Source organism: Triticum aestivum, chromosome 1B (assembly GCF_018294505.1).
Source record: "Triticum aestivum cultivar Chinese Spring chromosome 1B, IWGSC CS RefSeq v2.1, whole genome shotgun sequence".
NCBI classification, from domain to species: Eukaryota; Viridiplantae; Streptophyta; class Magnoliopsida; order Poales; family Poaceae; genus Triticum; species Triticum aestivum.
Genome location: NC_057795.1, coordinates 12,621,606 through 12,640,615, shown reverse-complemented (window position 1 = coordinate 12,640,615; position 19,010 = coordinate 12,621,606). Strand labels below are relative to the sequence as shown.

Here is a 19,010-nt window from a genome sequence, read left to right as displayed (position 1 = left end):
CCGCTTCCAACTGAATCGGCGGAAATTTGTCTTTTTCACGAGAGGTGGATCAAAACTTTTTACACCCAACCATTTTGTCAATTCTACATTAGATATGTCCTAGTATTTTAGAAAAATGATTTGGTCCAATTTTGCAACAATTATTTTGGAGGTCCTTCACAAAAAAAACTCCTTTTGGGCACTCGAAAAATGAAAAATAGTTTTTTCGTCCAAAGAAAATGAAAACTTCCTTAGGCAACATTGTTTGTCATTCTATTATGCACCCTTATGCACAATATGAGATCATTCTAACAAACTATGCCATGATTGTGGCCATAATATTGATCATTTGGCTTGAAGGCCAATGATCTCCACACGTGATAGCTCGTTTCTAAGAACACTTTTTTAAAATAATTGTCTTATTATAAGTTTGTTATTTTTCCTGGGAACTTGGCAACATATAATGACACAATGCGAAGGTTTCGCAATTTTTATTTTTTTATTTTTTTATGCCCGTTTCAAAATGCGGTCAAAACGAGGGGAATGACCGTTCCTAGCTAGTGGTTGAATCTTGAAATTTTTTTGGTGTTTCTCTGATTAAATAGATACTTATGTACCTAGAAATGATTTTTGGAAAAAATAAATAGCAAACTATGAGGTAGCTGCAGTTCAAATTTGACCCGCTTCCAGCTGAATCGACGGAAATTTCACTACACCACGCACCAGATTTCCCTACCAATGGCTGTTGGAAAAAGTCACTTGTACCAACGGACTGTTGGTCGGGAAAACTTTTATCAGACTGTTGGTCGGTAATATGTTCATGTGGCGACCGACTGTTGGTGGCTAATTGGGCCGCCCGGCCCGCACGCGGGAACATAAAAATGTTAGCGCCAAAACCAGCCCAGCCCACGAAAAGCGCCCTGTATTTTCTCCCGTTCCGCTAAAAATCCCCCAAATCTCTCAAACCCTACCCACTTTCTACATCCGCCGCCGCCACACTCGAGCTCTCTCCCCGCCGCTACGCTCGAGATCCGCTGGCCACGTGATGTCCAACCGGCCGGGACGCCGCCCCCTCTCCCTCCCGTCCTCCATGCTGTCCACGAACGACCTCACTCCATACTGCCGCCGCCACGCGCTCGACTACCCTCCACCGGTAGGTGCTCTCTCCGCCGTGAGGTGCTCGAGCACCCTCCGTCGTTAGGTGCTTTCTCCTCCTGTTCCGCGTATCCCCCTCCCCTGTCGTTCACCATGGGAGCGCATCCCGAAAATCCCACTCCAAACCAAGCTCTCTGTCTATTCGCTCGATTGAGCAGAGCAGCGGATTGGATCGACGGCCACCGCATGAGCGTACCCCCGCCGCTATCTTCTAGACTCGTGTCGCTCCTGCCTGGAATCGCTTTGCTGCTTCGTGGATTGGCCTTGTCGTCGCATGGGGTCGCCGCCGTGTTGGGCATTTGCTTGCTTCTGCCGTACTGCATGTTTCCTTTTTTTCAGTGAATCTTGTTTGCTTGCTGGGTGCTGGGCTGCCTGCGTGCTTGCTTGCTGCTAGGCTGCTATCGCTTTTGCATTCCATTGACTTCTCTTATATGCAACTTTGAATCTATGATGTATATTGATGTTGCTTGCTACTGGTGACCTGCTGATGTTGCTTATGTGTTGGCTTAGGGAATGACATACCGACATTGGCATCTGTGAGCTGTGGCATGACATTATAGCAGGTAACCAATCTTCAATTGGTGGGACAGTTACTGTTGTGTTTATCTCAAAGTCTAATACTAGCATATGATGTATCGGTGTAACATTAAGTCCACGAGGAACTGAGGATTGAGGAAATTGATGATCATTCAGTCATCGAGGACTTGGAAAGAGGCATCGGGGCAACAAATGGGACAGTATTTTGATCTCATTTCACACATTCAATAATTGTTTTGTCTTTATTAATTACATGGCATTTTATTAATTATTTATATATGCTTGCCTCATCGCCATATGGCTGTTTCTAGAAATTGTTGTATTGTATCCCTTATTCCCTTGTCCCTGTATTACTATTGTTGTTTCATGTCTCTGTTGTTCCCACCGGTGTGGCCTCATAGTTTTCTGAGCAAGAAACACAATCTGGATAAGAAAAAGTCAAGTTCATCTGCTGGAATTGAAGTTGACAAAAGTAGCTAGAAGTGATTCTTTTTTCAGGGTACTAGCTCTCTCCTCGTGGAACCTGATCTATGTTGTTGGTTTTTCATGTTTGTTGGCAGTCAGACAAATGTCACTGTATAATTTGGTCAAATATAGCAACCTAGTTGAAATTCCCAAACCATCTCTATAGACAGCTGAAATTATCATGAACATAGAGCTAATATTGACCTGACGTTGCACTAACAGGAAGCAAACAAACTGTTGGATTTATCTCTTACTTTAGAAGAATCTATCTTTGCTCTATTTTGCGCACCGGTGACAGTTTAACCACTCCGTACTATGCTAATTTCCCTTCGCTTGTCACGTTTAGACTGATTTTAGTGGCCTATATATTGCTCTGAACCTTGGCTTGTCACCACAGGTTGGTGCATTTTGTGTTGTTCTATTTTTGAAAAGATGGAACCTAGAGGGGCAAGAGTTCGTCCAATGTAACTGCTAATGATCATGTTCTGTGATAAGTTTCATTGTCATGAGTATGTAGGGATCTCTTTTCTTCAAACAAAAAAGGGAAGAATAGTGTACAAGAATGAGAAATAATGAGAACAAGAGGAAGAGCCCCCATTAGATAGATGGAAACTTAATGAATATAGCTGCTGTATTTGGAGATAAACGCAACTCTAATTCAGTATCTAATTATCTACAAAGTAAAACTCATAATTACCATATATGCACAATTGGTTCCAGCGATGTACTCATATACTGTGTCCTTTGCAGGAGGAAAAATGGCAAGCGCAAGTGGCAAGGGATCTCTCATTTTCTTCCAGCACTAACCTATCTATGCATGAAACCTCTCACGCACCTGTAACTACATTGATAAAGGGGATGATGAAGGGACTTTTGTCCATAGAAGAGTTGTTGCAAAGGGTAATACATCACTCGTGGCCTCTCCATTTGTGTCACAATCAATGCATTTTTATGCACAAGCTGAATGTAGTAGACCTTACAGAGTTACCACATAGAGTTAACATTTGTACGTTTGCTAAATGAACTTCTGCTATGAGTGTGTGTCATTTAAGAGCATTCTTCTGATGGTGTCATCTCACCATGGATACTCAGTTTTGATTAAATAAACATGTGCAAGATATTGTCTCCTAACCATGCAAATTATATTAATAGATCAATATGCCACATTGATACTGACGGTACACACCTGATCAGTGTACATTGTGCCGGTTCATGCAATACATTATGGCTATGCCCCCTGTTTTGGTGTTTTTGGTTTGAGAGATCTCTTCCATATTAAGATATGCATGGTCGTGTAGCACACTGCATCTGTCCAACTGCGCCAAGCTAGATGAAGTGGCTGCATGTACAGTAGAGAAGAGAGAAGAAACAAGCGAGAGACGCATAGATAATGGCGATGTTGTGCCGCACGGCTTGCCTGCAGAAGTAACAGCAAGCACACCTCTGCTAGATGCCGTGCCATAACTGAGATAAAATATGTGCACTGATTTCTTAGCTCACCACCTATGTGTACTACTGTATTATATATAATGAATGCACCTCTTTATGCCCTGTTCTACTAGAGTTAGCTCCTAATTGAGATATGTATCTACACTGTTGAACTCATGTGCCCAACGTTGGTCATGCAAGTGTGTAAAATTCAGTAAGGCTAGTGGTGTCTCTAGACATTAGTGAATGGGCACAACCTGGGGCTTGCATGGTCAGTAAACCTGGGTTGTTGGAATGACAATTGACTAGGAAATTTTGAACTTCCTCGAGTCATTGAGCTGATTTATAATGCTCATTTGACCCCTGACACACCAAAGTTAGTGTCGGTCTGATTTTTAAAGTAGAGAGCAAGAAACTTGGGAGTTAGTTTCCCCTAGAGTGATACTTGTTCTATATGCAGCAATTGAGTTGCCCTGTGAAGGAACGGTTTATTTCATGCTATGCTATGCTTTATACAAATTTTTATGGTGCCATTGTCTTTATGAATGTATGAATTTAATCCCGATTACTTGTTTTTTGTAGGAACATGCAAAAGAGGACGAGGAACCAAGAAGTCGACAGTTCATGTCAACTGGATATTTTCTGGATTTTTTCTAATGGTGACTGAATTGTTGGTGATGCATTTTAGCCATCATTTTGTAAACTTATGGTGTCTTGGATAGTGAACCATAATGTTTGTTCTATTTAATTAATTACCTTAGTTTATGTGAAACTTGGATGGTAATTATGCCCATAACGGATGAACTATTTATATGGACGAATTAATTAATGTATGTTGTGGTTAAATATTGTTGTTGGAATGTGTGTTATTATTGGTATCCGTATAACATATGTAACTTGACAGATACTCTGTTCGTAATGTGAATGCCAGCTATGGGAGGGTTAATGGATATTGGTTGGCAAAACAAATCTCGTCTGAGCCTAATGCCATGGCCAGCAGAATGTTGGTCGGCAAAGAAAACCCTGTCTGACAATCTGTTGGGAAAGGCCAATGCTAAGGCTAATGAAAAGTTGGTCGGCAAAGAAAATCATGTCTGATCGTCAGACGGGAAAGGCCAATGTGAGGCCCAACACGCTGTTGGTCGGGAAAGGCCCATGGCAAGCCCAACTAACCGTTGGTCGGGAAAGTAATCGCATAGACGACAAGCAGTCAGTCGACAAATATATTTCGGTCGGGAAAGGGCTTTCCCGTCTGGACTTTCCCCAACAGACAGGGTCGGGCGGCAAAAAATTTTCCCAACCGACTGTTTGTCAGCGTAACTTGTATTCCCGGCCAACCTAGCTGTCGGGGATTTAGTGTTGTGGTGTAGTGTTTGTCTTTTTCACGAGAGTTGGATCATAATTTTTTACACCCAACTATTTTGTCAATTGTGCATTAAATATGTCCTAGTATTTTAGAAAAATGGTTTGGTCCAATTTTGCAACAATTATTTTGGAGGTCCTTCACAAAAAAACCTCCTTTTGGGCACTCAAAAAATGAAAAATGTTTTTTTCGTCCAAAGAAAATGCATACAAGTTGGTTATCATCCATAAAATGTGGTATAACTTGAGTGAAAATTTTAATGGTTCCATTTTGCAAAATATTGTTGGTAGTTGTTTCATAAACCCCTTTGTTTTTAGCACTTAGAGACTATATTTTAAATATTGTTGGTAGTCTCCAACCAATCAGGACGGCTCCCCTAGATAACCCTACCGTAGACGATCTGAACCGTGCGATCGTCCCGGATCCAACGACAGACTTGACCCCATCACCGTCTCACCCAACTAACCCTAACACAACCCGCACCACTCGTCCTCTCGCTCCCCTCTCTCCCCTATGCACCCACAGCCGCTGCACTCTCCCTCCCTCAGATCTCGATCTCGATCTTCGGCCCGAACCAACCCACCTCACCGCCGTCCCCGGCCGCCGCGCCCTTCCACGAAGACCCCTTCCTCAGCTTCGCCGATGGCCGGGCCCCGGCAGCCGATGTCCACGTCTTTGGGGGTGGCGGCAAGGACTTCCCGTCCTCCCCCGACCCCTACGCCTTCCGCCACGACTCCGCCGCCGCGCACCCCTTCGGCATGCCCGACTCCAACGGCAACGACATGCACCACGAGGCGGAGGATGACGGCCTCTTCACCAACTCCGGCCCCGTCTTCACCGACCCTGGCCGACGAGGGCTTCCTCCTCCGCGATTGGCGCCAGTACGTGCGCTTCCTTCCCTCGCCTCTGCTGCTTAGATCTGGTCGTGTACGGTGGTTGGTCCTGCTAGATCTAGCCGCGCGATCATGGTGGGGTGGGTTTGTTCGGGCCGTAGATCTGCCGCGCTGGGTCGCGATCTGGCCTACCGCTTGCCATTACCTGGGGCGCTGAGCTGCTGTGTGCGCAAGATTCCATCGTTTTGCTGCAGATTCGGCGAGCGCCTGCTCGAAATTTGGTGCACTTGCCATGTGTTGATGTGATCGAGTGCCTCCAGGCACTACTAGGGAAAATCCTAGCAGCAGCACGGGTTTTAGGCCTATCAGTAGCGCGGGCAGGAGCGCTACTGATAAGGCGCTACAGCTAATGCTTAGCAATAGCGCGCCTGGATCCACGCTACTGCTAAATTGACTTAGTAGTAGAGCTTCTTCAGAACCGCGCTACTGGTAATTAGTAGTAGAGCTTCTCCTTTCCCGCGCTACTACTATTATTTAGTATTTTATTTCTTTTTAATTTCATGTTGTATTCATACACCTTTACACAAGTTTTTATACAACAGGAATTTAGAGATTGTTTTTACATCATAATGAGTTATTACATCACTGGGTGAAAGAACCGTGGACTAGTTTCAAGTGGATGTCCATCCACTTGAAACTAATCCGCGGTTCTTTCACCTAATGATATAATAATATCATCATCATCATTATATCATTAACAACTTATCATCATAATACATCATTGTCATATAACACCTCCTCAAGATCATCGTTTTCATCAATGACATCACATAGCAAATTGGTCACTAGTCGTAATCACAAGTACTCTTCATTATCAACTCTAACACGTTACCACATAATAAACATATTGTACCTCATAGGACCTACTACATTCAATTAAGACCTACTACATTTTCTAAGGTAAAATAGCAAAAAACAAGATAGCCACTGACTCTCCATTATGGAGAATGGAGATTAGCCTGTCTCCAATTCTTGCCTTTCGCTGAATGTTACTTCCAAGAACCTCCTTGCAAATGTCCATACATTTCTTCCATTCCTTGATGATCATGTGTTCACCGATTTCAGAAATCCGATATGCACAGGTGAGCTCCCTAGATTTACCTGGCAGTGTTCAGAACTGAGAGGCGGCCATTCAGAGACATCAGATGAGGCACACAATCCATGGGGAGTTTCTGTTGAAAAACATAATAATAACTTCGTAGTTAGCAATGATGTACTAGTTTTAGAAGTATGCAAAAGATGCACGGATGTCGTAATAGTAAAAAATCTTACCAGGATATCTCCAGAGAAGTTACCGTGGTTCAACACATGCACTAGTGGCACGTATTCACCATAATTTGGAGGAGTTCGATAATAGTTATTGTAATTCTCAAGAAGAGTACAAAATGCGATCAGATGGTTTTTCTCCTTATACGTTAATTCGGTGCCATCGGTGTAGTGGGTTTTATCTACCATCTTCCGCACAGTCTTTGAAGAATCAAAATAAGCTGTCAATGGAAATAAGGTATCAACTATTTTGAAATAAACAATATAAATTAGTTAATAACTATGTTTGAGAAACTCACATAGCGGTACAATCGGAAGCGTATCAACAAGGACCCAAATGTCCATATTGTCTTGCTCGATGTCAGGATCACCAAGATCCATGGTGACAATCATACCCTCATAAAAATCATACATTTTGCAAAGTGCTTCCCAATTTTGGCAACCAAAATGGGTTACGCTCTTAGCATTGCATAGATTTACATCAAAATCCATATCATGATGGGTCCTTAGGTGTATTTTCTTTGTTTCGAAGTTTTCATGGTCCTCAAAACCCATCCTCTCCAAGACATAGCGTCTTGCATGGCATGGGATAAGCTAGTCGAATTGTAAAATATAAAAATTAGACGTTGAAATAGTTGAAATCATGTTTAATTACGAAAAAAAACACTTGTCATTGTTGCGTACCGTTTCACAATTGAAGGTCTCCTCGAGCTTACTGCTGAAGCGCATACCTCGATCGTCGTGGCACCAGCTACACTCCCCCGGGAGACTGTCGTCGTCCGAGTATGACATTTCCTACGTTCATAATTCAAAGATTAAACTTGTACATATTCTAGCACAAGTCATGCCAGAATTCACGAAAAAATCAGGCATGACCTTTGCTAAAAAAGGACATATCGAGCGCCTGAAATTTGCCGGAACAGAAATTAATCAACACTCCGGGAAAACATAGGCCACTCGGAGATGTAAACTGAACATGAATGACCACTTGGGCAACCACATATCCTATTTGAGCAACAACACAAGATATACAAGGATATTTGGCTGGTCTCACCTCGATGTCGGAGGGGGTCGGTGATTGGGACGACGGCGGGGATGTCGGAGGGGGTCAGTGACGGGGACGACGGCGGGGATGTCGGAGGGGGTCGGTGACGGGGACGACGGTGGTCACCTGAAACAATATAAGTTATCACTAATACATCCAGGATAATTGCTTAAACTAAAAAATAACAACAAATATGACATGTTCAACTAGTTTTATTAATTCAACTAGTTCTTACTAAATATAAACTTACTATAAATAGAAAAAAACTAGTTCTTTCTAAAAATGAAGTAGTTCAACTAGTTATATTAATTATCTTACTAAAAATATATTAGTTCTATTAATTCAACTAGTTCAACTAGTTTATTAATTTACTTAGCAAACTAGTTCAACTACAACTAAAGTAGTTCAACTACAACTACTATTAATCATACTGCCCTAGTTAACTAGTACCATCACTATTAGTAATTAACATCTACTACTACTAAAAATCTAGTACTAACTAAGCAACATCTAGTACTAGCTATGAACCCTAAATTAACATCTACAACTACTAAATCTAGTACTAACTAGTGGCAGGGGGTGGGGGCGACGGAGAGGTAGCTAGGGGCGGCGAGGTCGAGGGCGGTGGGAGGAGGGCTGCCGGCGGATGAGGGAGGAGGGGCGGCCGCAGGCGGAGGGAGGAGGGCAGCGGCGGAGGAGGGAGGGGCGGCCGCAGGCGGAGGGAGGATGTGCGAGGAGGAGGGAGGAGGGACGGAAGGAGGGGAGTACCTCGGCGGCGGACGGACAAAGGCGGCGGCGGCGGCGACGCACGACGACGGTTATCGGCATGGGGGGGGGCGAGAGTGAGAGTGTGAGAGAGGGCCGGTCGTGCGCGTGGGGATTAGGTAGGGATAGTTGTAGCTCGTTTGCCAAAACGTGCTACAGCTAATCTGAATAGCAGTAGCGATTTGCACATAAACCGCTACTGCTAAGTGTAACTATACAAAAAATACGTCAATGCAAAAATACATTGGCCATCAATGATCTTTTTGTGTACAATCTGAATTGTCAATATGAGTCCTCTCCGGTAGGAACCGGAGAGGACTGATATTGCGGCCACAAATTTTACACATAAAGTTCAGTGAAGACCAACTGGTTGTGGTAGTTTCAGAAATAACATATTTAAGGTGGTAAACACCCTGTTCACAGAGCGAGGTGGGACTAAACTTGTGGGATGATCTTAGCAGTAGCGGTTTTCCTATAAGTGTGCTGCTGCTAACTTCTATACCAGTAGAGTTGTTCAGTATAGTGCGCTACTGCTATAACTAGCGGGGGGGGGGGGGGGGGGGCGAGGTCATGGCAATTATAGCAGTAGCGCGGTTTGTGGTGGGCGCGCTACTGCTATTTTCTTGTCAGCAGCGCGTTTCGCTAACACGCGCTGCTGCTAAATAGCAGTAGCGTGGTATTTTGGGGAGCGCTGCTGGTAAGATTCTGTGTATAAACTTTTCCCTAGTAGTGAGGTCCAGTACACTATGATTATAGCTGAGTTAGAGGAATTGACGTATAAATTGATCACTATTAGTGTTTATTTGCTTCGAAGTGACCGATGCAAGGCTTCGCAGCATGACTTGTGTTAATGAGATCAAAATGGTTCATCTTGCTGCAACTTGTCACAGTTAGCTGAATGATGTTGTTACCCAGTGACTTTGCAGCCTCAGTACACTAGGATTTTAGCTGAATAAAGGCAAATAATCACTTAGGATTTGCCATATGATGATGAGATCTACTGTCTTTGCAGCTTTTGCAGCATGAATTTAGCTGCATAGGAGCGATTTCCATACAAATTGGTCACTGAAGTTGTGTTTTCGCATTAGGAATATATTTGTGTGTCTGCCATAAGTTTTTTAACCATGACCTGTTAATATGATATAAAATGGTTCAGCTTGCTGCAACACTTTTTAAACCTGTGATTTTGTGGTTGAGGATGTTCTTTCTGATTCATGTTTCTCGATCCATTCCGTGCGTGCAGCACCGAGGATCAGCGCCTCGCCGTCGGGGATCAGCGCCTATTGAGCTTGCGCTTTGTTTGTTATACACCAAAATTGCTTTACACATCCATTCTGGATGGTCGTCGCATAGGACTGCATGAGCTCTATTGAACCTGCTTTCTTCTTGTACAAGTTATGCCACATCGGAAGATTGCCTTTTGCATTTATGCTTGCTATAAGTGTACTCGTGATATGTGAGACAAGTTTTGACTCTTTCATGCTAGATCTATGACAATGTTATATTAATCAATTAGCTCGTGGGAATTGACTATATTGGTATTATAAGTGTTGCATGTGTAATTAATAAATGGAAGAAATAACACCTTCTTGGAATCTCCCAGTCCTGGCGCGTGTGATCTGACTGGGTTGCGTTGCTGTGTGGTTGCAGGGCAAGGTGGTGAACCCGCTATTCGAGAAGAGGCCAAGAACATAATATTTTCATATTTGCCATCTGAATAAGTTACTGTTATCCAAATGATTTTGCCTACAATAACCTATTATTCACCATTGGTTCAGTAGATGTCTATGTAGTAGAAACTTACACTACCAGTGATAGTTTGAATCTAAGAACTCACCCTGTTTATCTGATATTTGTAGCTGCTAGATTTGAGTGGTATCCTTCACGGTATTCTTCCCTGGTATTGTGATGTCACATTACACCTAGCATAATGTGACAGAGAGCTCAAGAGTTGCAACAAAGTAATCTTAGTTCTTAGTCTGTGTAATTTCAATATAAGTAATCTTCTGTTCAGTCAAAAACTACTGCACGTGCTACTACCAATAGTGCTTGTGATTTTGTTTTCCTCTTAATTTCTGTACAACCGTTATATAAGATGAACAAATGTTATGTTTAAAGTGTGAGCTGACTAGTAATCCTAGAGAGAACCAGCTCCATTTTTGCAAATGTTATGGTACATTATATGGTTTCTTTAGCTATGCGATGCCACACTTATATTTTAATTTTCTGTCTGGTGTAAATTTTGGTTTCGTTCTCAATTTCGGTGCCTCTAGTTGATGCAGGTGCACATGACTGTTCTGGATGACATGGTCTCCTTTTCGGCATGTGCAAGTGACGGGTGGTGCTTGCCTACATGGTTTATGGCAAGCTGCAGTTCAGGTGGGCTCTCCAGCTCTCCCTTCTCATGCTATACATCCAGGTACACCCTTCCATTGGTACCTACACGTACCAATGCCCGCTAGATAAATATCAAGAGTTGATAGCTGATCTGTAGCAAATATAGCTGTGTGTAAGGAGCAGCTGTGTGTAACTAGTTATATGATGAAAATATTCTCTATTGTTCTATGAAACTAGTTGCATGGAATCACCTATGCCCCAGGATGGCATTGCTATATTCGTTGCATTCATAAGATTACTGTAGTGTTCACCTGTTTACATGAACACTTTTTTAAAATAATTGCTATATTCGTTACATGAATGCATATGTTCGTGGTCGCGATTGCCACTGCCCTCTCCTCAAGGGCATGTATCATTTTTTAAACTCTGCTATCTTTTCCCAAGTCTTTATTATATTTCCTAGCCTTGTACTGATATGTATTGTTTGCTGCTAATTACCCAAGATAGTGCGTGATGTTAAGGACAACCTGAGAACACATGCCTAAGTTTATAAGATATGACATGTGACAGTGCTGCTGCTGTTTGAATGCTTCTACTGCTAGCTGCTTGCTTGAATAGGTGTGCACTTGTGCTGGTGGTGGTGCTGCTTGGGCTGCTACTGCTCATTCTTGTGCTGCTAACAAAATTGAATATAATCATTCTTGTTGGATCATGCAGACATGTATGTGCTGCTAATTCTTGTGCTTAAGCTGTTGATTGCCTAATTTTATTCATCGTCTCCAAAATAAATTCATTTGATTGCCTGCTACATCTCCACTTAAATACTCATAATGCTACTGTCTATGTTTTGTTAAATTGGACTGACTATATATCTCTTGTTAAAATTGTGGTCTTGATCTTTTGTTTAAACCTGAGACATCATGCATAACTAGCTCTTCCTTTTCAGTCTAAACCTGAGACCTCTTTTGTTCTATATTCAGACCTGACTAATGGCCACAGTGCTGTTTTGCTATGCTTGATAAACCTGAGACTTCTTTTTATTGTAATATTGAAGTTGTTTGGTTCTGGCCTCAGCATCAGTACACTCTATTTTTGGTGGCCTTTATGTTCATTCTTTTACAGGAGCTCCAGGCCTATTTTTTTGGAGTGTGAAGCTGTGAAGCCAAGTGTGAAGCAGTACTTAGCAAAGAGTTTTTGGTTCTGTACTTAGCAAAGAGTTTTTCGTTCTGAAGTGTGAAGCCAAGTGTAAATTGTAATATTGTAAAAGTCTAATGTAGTGTTAATGAATTATATCTGTTCTATCCTATTTGAAATAATGATTATGTATGTTGAAAAGATGTGAAATGGAAACTTGACCAGTGGGACCCACTTATGAATATAATCTGAGCAATTTTGAAATTTCTGACATGTGTGACTGATGTATGGCATTATGACTAGTGGGACCAGCGCCAAAATATAATTATTAAAATAGAAAATAAAAGATTGTAAGAAGGCCAAGGCCAAAAAATAAAGAAGCTGAAATATTGGGCTTGGCCCATGTAGCCCACAAGAATTAACTTGGAAAAAAGCTTGAATTGTTGGGCTAGGCCCATGTAGAAAACCGAATCGGACCGGGCTGATTCTTGTGCCACATCAGCTTGCCACGCTGGATGCCTACGTGGTCTGGGGAGGTTGCTAGTGACCAAAACGCCACAGTAGACATATTTTGGTCATAAACGTCTAAGACCATTCCAGAAGAAAGGTCAAAAATGTTAGTTTACGATGGCCAGCTTTTGACCTTCTGTTTTTGGTCACAAAAAGGTCGCAAATGGAAAACAGTGACCTTTCAGTGACCAATAGTCAAGGTCACAAGTTGACATATTTCTTGTAGTGGGATAGCCTTTTACCTTGCTATGTTCAGACCAATCTAATAGCCGATTAGCATGAAAGGAAGGAAGAGGGGGCAGGACACAAACTTTTGTGGCCAGAATTGCGATGAGGCGGACAAGGAGCAGGGAACAAGGAGGGCTACGCCGCAGCTGACCAGGACGTGGATGTGACGAGCAGCGCGACGGCGTCCCCCATCCCCTTCCCATGGTGGCTCCTGACCTATCAACAGCCTGGCTGCTCCTTCCCCCATCTCCATCTCCATCCCTTGACATGTCACAAGCCTCGCTGCTCCTTCCCCTCACCTCCGTCCTCCTCACCCTCACCCGCTCTTCCACACCCACCACAAAAACCACTCTGCCCCTGCTCTTTCATGGCGGCGATTTGCACCCAATCCGAAATCATGGCGCACAGTGGCACCGGATCGAGAATGTAGGAGACGTTGTCTTGACTCTTGAGGGAAGAGAGGAGAGGAAAGGTGGGGTTGACCACGCGGTAGGGCTTGAGAGAGCAGAGGACGAGGGGAGAAGAGAAGGGGAGGAGGCGCGCTGGCAGCGGAGGGAACGGGGGGAGGAGGGGCTGGGAGGGAAAGCGGAGGGGTGCGGGGGCTCCAGGACGGGAGGGATTGCTCGCTAGGTTTTCACCGCGTCCATCCGATGTGCGGCACTTTGTGTACGCAGAATCTGAACAAAACTCAACTCATTGCTGGGCCCCATGTTTAACAAGGCCCACTTGTCATCTACCTTTGAAACAGTTGCGCGGGTGAAAAATGAACCAACGACCAACCGCCAGCAAGGTAAAAATTAGCACAGTAAAAAGATCGCTCGACCAAAAATAGTTCGCGCACAAAAGTGCCCTCGCTAGGCGGGTTGCCTAGCAAGGTTTATATGTTCAATGTGCCATGGTTTAGGTAGTCGTTCGTTTAGACCAGCCAAGAAGACCTGGAGTACTTGCCAACATAGCCTTCATGTTGATGCAGTAGCCGTGGTTTAGGTAGTCATTGATGTAATGTTCATCATAGTCAGTGTAGGTGCAGCTAGCCGGAGGTGCAAAAAACATATGCTTTGTTATTGATGACGGAGCTGAGGTCGTGAACGATACAGCTTGCGGATATTAAAAAGGATGTCATCGGTGATGATACCATCAGTTTAGGCAATACCATAAGAAACCCATAGAGTATTGGAATTAACCACGTCGGCATGTCCGGGAGGGATACGTACCAGTCATCCGAGTAGGCTAGGAATGGCTAGCTTTGTACTAGTATAAATATAGCTGTAACCTATGGCGTGTAATCAGATGAAAGCAATAAACGAAGGCACGTCACGGGCTTTTAGCAATCCAACATCGTGTGTACTACTAGTTCTTCGTATAAGAGCAAGTATAATATAGCCGGACGCGGAGTTTCTGCTCCCGGGCTCAGTTGTACCCGCGTTAAAAAAATCAAAATAAATATTAGAAAAACTCAAAGAAATGCAATTTATTTTGTGTGTGGTAGATAATTTCATGCATAAGGTCCGCTTCAAATTTCAACTCATTTGGATATCTGAGCAGCTCTCGGCAAAAAGGACAAAATCGGGTCTGTAAAAAAGCTTACTGTTCACATAATATTCTAATCCGATTGTCTTTTTTGCCGAGAGCTGCTCAGATGTTCAAATAAGTTGAAATTTGGAGCAGACCTCACGCATCAAATCAACTTCCACACGAAAAAATGGATTTTTTCTATTTTTTCTAGTATTTGTTTTGATTTTATTTTTTCTGAGCGGGAGCAGATGAGCCTGGGTACCGAGTTGGATTTTCGGTTTATAGCCTGCTTAGATGACAATTTTTCCTATGTGAAAAAGAGATATGGAAAATTAAGAGGGGTGGGATCTCATGCAAGATCCGAGCTATATGCGAATTCCTAGGCCAATACAATAAATATGAAGAAAGAGATAAAGAGAAGATGAGAAGAAGTAGTGTTTTTGTAGCCAATCTTATAGCTACCTTATTCTATTAGTGGCTATAAGTGGTGGCTATATATAACATGGGAACACCATATAGTCATTGGTTGGCTATAATATTAAACATGCTATAAGTACTCGCCGGATTAGCAATCGCCGAGATAAAGCTAGCTAGCTTGCTGCTAGTTTGTACGTGTTGCTAGACGACCCGGCGCTTCGGAAAGTAATCGAGCAGCTCGGCGTGTCTTGTTGGAAATACTCGCCAGTGTCGTCGAGGTCGGGATCTGCACCAACTTGAGGACACATCAATGTTGCGAGGACGTGTGCACCGTTAATGGGCTCATCACTATAGCGACGCCATGTCGATGTAGTCGTTGTCGTCAGTATTGTCGGTCGATATCGTCGTAGATGATGTGGTTGATGCCGTCATGGTGACATAGTCCTTCCCGTTGTTAATGGCATGTATTGCAGTAGTAGAATCAGAGAGCACCGGAGATGTCCATACTATGGACGATGTCGCGGCGATGTGTTGACGAAAATATGGATGAAGACCATATTGATGAAGACCCTTAGTCATGTAGCATCAGTGATGGCGTAGCAGTGAGCATGTAGAGATGATGCGTTGATTGAATTCATCCCTTGCAGTGACAATATGTCGATGTCATGCCGTGCGAGAGAAGTCGATTAAGAATTACGTTTCTTTTCATACCAGCCTATCGTGTGGATGTTGTATGTCGGTCGGTTCTCATAAGTGTGCCTGACAAAGGTTTTGTCTTTTTATTTTTTGACGTGGTGTTGTCATATAGCTTGACGGTGCTTGGCTTGATGCCAAGGCGTCGGTACAGGTTCAGGTCAACTCAGTGTAAGTACATCGCTCTGCAATAGGTCATGTCGACTGTCAGTTATCACGTCAAAAGGCATTCAATCGACCAGATAGTGCTTTTGGCAAAAAGAATACCAAAAACCAGTGGTGTTCGCAAACTACTGGAGAAACGGTGGATTTTTTTGTACTATATATGCCCAAATGTGGTCGTTTTAGTCAATTTACTCGATAGACAAATGTAGTTTATCTGTAATGCTGTAGAAACTTTTAGCTCATGATGTGAACTGATGGTATAATTTTCTGTATAATTTATAAATAGCATGCTAATTGTTACAACTTGTGTAGTGCACGGCTGTGTGTTTAATGTTTATCACAAAGAGAATAGTTCACAGAACTTTACAAATGCTCCCGTTTAATTATTTCCAATGTCGGTTCAAAAAATATCATTTCCAATGTGGTAGTTCGAATATAGTGGCAAACTTGCTGCTTCAGATTCTTGATCATGAATGTACGGATAATGCAGGTACATATACTTGGCAGACTTGATGCACTTCATGAGGCAGGAGGAAGCCATCAAAGCAATGCATCTTTCTGAAGGAGGACAAGAGTACAACAGGATAAGCAAGAGGTCTCTAAAAAACTGGATGGTAATGATCTTATTACCTTACTTGCTAAGTTGCAATAAGGAATTATACTTGACGTCTGAATTCTGAAGATGCCTGTCCTACCATTGCTATATGGATTCTCCTGTAGGTGAATGCATTTAGAGAGCGCAAAGCCCTTGCTCTAACACTTAATGATACAAAAGTTGCAGTATCCAAACTCAACCAGATGACTAATGTTGTTGGTGGCATCATCGTGTTTGTTCTCTGGCTCCTTATTCTTGGCATAGCTACAACGAATTTACTTGTCTTCCTCAGCTCACCATTTTTGGTGGCGGTTATTGTATTTGGAGACACTTTGAAGGCAGTTTTTGAGGCAATTGTTTTCTTATTTGTGATGCATCCTTTTGATGTTGGTGAGCGCTGTGAAATCGAGGAAGTTCAGGTGTGGTAATATTTTTCTTGCTTCTTCCTCATTGAATCTAATATTAGCTTGCACTCATTGACTAAAGGTTTAACCACCTGAATTTCAGGTTGTTGTCGAGGAAATGAATATCTTGACAACAGTCTTTCTTCGATACGACAACCTGAAGATATATTATCCCAACAATATACTGGCCACCATACCAATTATGAATTTTTACAGGAGTCCAGATATGGGAGAAGGAATTGACTTCTATATTCATGTTGAAACACCGGTAGGGAAACTAGCACTCATGAAGGAAAGAATACTACGGTACGTAGTAGTGCCTTTATCCCATGGTTTGATCAAATTTTATTTGTTAACAACTGAACTATGCGCATGTTGACAATTAACGTTAAATATAATGTTGCAAGTTTCCCTGTGTTGCTTGTGTAATTTAGCAGATCTAACTAACCAATTTTTAAACTTGTGACTCCAGTTACATCAACAACAAGAAAGAGCATTGGTACCCAGGGGCGATGGTTGTCCTCCGGGATGTGGATGAGACCAACAAGCTGAAAGTATCCATATGGCTCTGTCACATGCTCAACTTCCAGGACATGGGGATGAGGTACGTGAGGAGGGAGCTGGTGCTCCAGGAGATGATCAAAGTTCTCAAGGACCTTGACATTGAGTATTGGATGCTACCATTGGACGTGAATGTGCGGAATGCGCCTCCTATTGAATCCACAAGGATGCCAACAACATGGAATTATTCCTGAAGCACTGAACATTCATGGGGCATTTCCTATCCAGTTCGAGCGGTGAGAGCTACAAGAGCCTTTTCTAGCAACTAGCGAGTAGAACATGACATGAGATGTTAGCGTGCCTAAGGCAGATCACTTGGTTTGGTCTGTAATTAGTGTGTTGTTTAGTATGTAAGCTTTGGAACACAATAATTGATCAATTTCAAATATTTTCCAATCATGTATAGAACACGCACACGTGTGTGTATGTATGCCATTGTGTGCTTCCATTCAAGGTGGGACTCAGGTTTGGTCGGGTTGGCACGATGTGAGCCCGATGTGCCTCGGGCTGTAGCGATGCCATATCATCCTGGCCCGACCAGCACACCGTGACATGCCATGCTGGCACGAAATTCCTCAGGCGTGGCACTGAATTGGTCGGGGGCAACCAAGCCCCCTTGATCATTCTGATACCGTCCATTCCTTGTCTCTATTGCTTGTATTAGAGTAGTGCTATTGTTACTTCTTTATCGGTAGATCCTATACTGTTGCATAGCATGTCTTTGCTACTGCTGTTGATACAATACTGCAATCCTACCACGCATGGTCTATGTATGCTAGAGTCCCATTAGTGGCCCTACATCCTTGTTTGTCTGCCATGCTATACTATTGTGTCGTGATCCCTTCGAGAGATGATCACGGATATTCCTTATGCTACATACCTTATATGTTACTTTGGTGGACCCCTTACATTGGTGGCTTACGACATGGAGCGAGATGGACTGCAACAAGATGCCGACGAAGACAAAGACTATTACTAATTTAAATTATAAACTCTTACACTATACATGATAGATGATATGATTAATGTCTGGTCAGCTTGGAGAGCACCCGCGAGTGATTCACTATTGGCGGAACGATAGGGTAGGTAGGGACCACCTAGCATAGAGGTGGGTCTGGTCCTTGGTCGATGTATGTGGTTCGCATGAGTACTCACCGTTGCATTGCTCCTCTTTTCCTTTGACCTGGTCGCTACAACAGATGGTAGCGCCGCGGATGTAGGCTACCCCGATGGAGCTTACTACATGGAGAACGAGGACCAGGAGTAGTTCAGAGGTCTCAGGCAAGAGGCCTTTTTTCAATCTAGTCTAGATATTTTGCTTAGTCTTCTTAAGGCAAACTTGTTCAACTATGCTTTGATAAGTGATGTATTATGGGTCCTTGTGACCCAGGCTTGTAATATAAACAATTATGTTTGATTTGTGTTGTAGAGTTGTGTGTGACATTGACGGGAGTCACCGTTCATGATTCATTTATAGTTCACGATTAAATGGGGGTGTCATAAAAGGTAACAAAGACCAGTAGACCACCTAACATAGAACATGGTGGGTGTACTG

The 19,010-nt window shown here is 43.0% G+C and overlaps 1 protein-coding gene across 1 annotated transcript; it reads left to right on the top strand.

The window, feature by feature from the left end:
* The first annotated feature begins 1,024 nt into the window (after positions 1–1,024).
* LOC123075751 (mechanosensitive ion channel protein 5) lies at positions 1,025–17,811 on the top strand. The gene is made up of 7 exons (XM_044498284.1): positions 1,025–1,132; positions 5,476–5,808; positions 15,846–15,901; positions 16,386–16,509; positions 16,616–16,909; positions 16,998–17,200; positions 17,367–17,811. Exons 1-7 carry the CDS (start codon positions 1,025–1,027, stop codon positions 17,647–17,649), a joined length of 1,401 nt encoding a protein of 466 aa, XP_044354219.1. The 3' UTR covers positions 17,650–17,811.
* The last annotated feature ends 1,199 nt before the right edge of the window (positions 17,812–19,010 follow it).

Excerpts from the sequence above, each read along its gene's own strand:
- LOC123075751 (XM_044498284.1), top strand. The coding sequence starts at position 1,025 with ATGTCCAACCGGCCGGGACGCCGCCCCCTCTCCCTCCCGTCCTCCATG. Across the intron at positions 1,133-5,475 it reads CGCTCGACTACCCTCCACCG|ATCTCGATCTCGATCTTCGG; the intron begins GTAGGTGCTCTC and ends TCCCTCCCTCAG. Across the intron at positions 5,809-15,845 it reads CTCCTCCGCGATTGGCGCCA|CTTGACGGTGCTTGGCTTGA; the intron begins GTACGTGCGCTT and ends GTTGTCATATAG.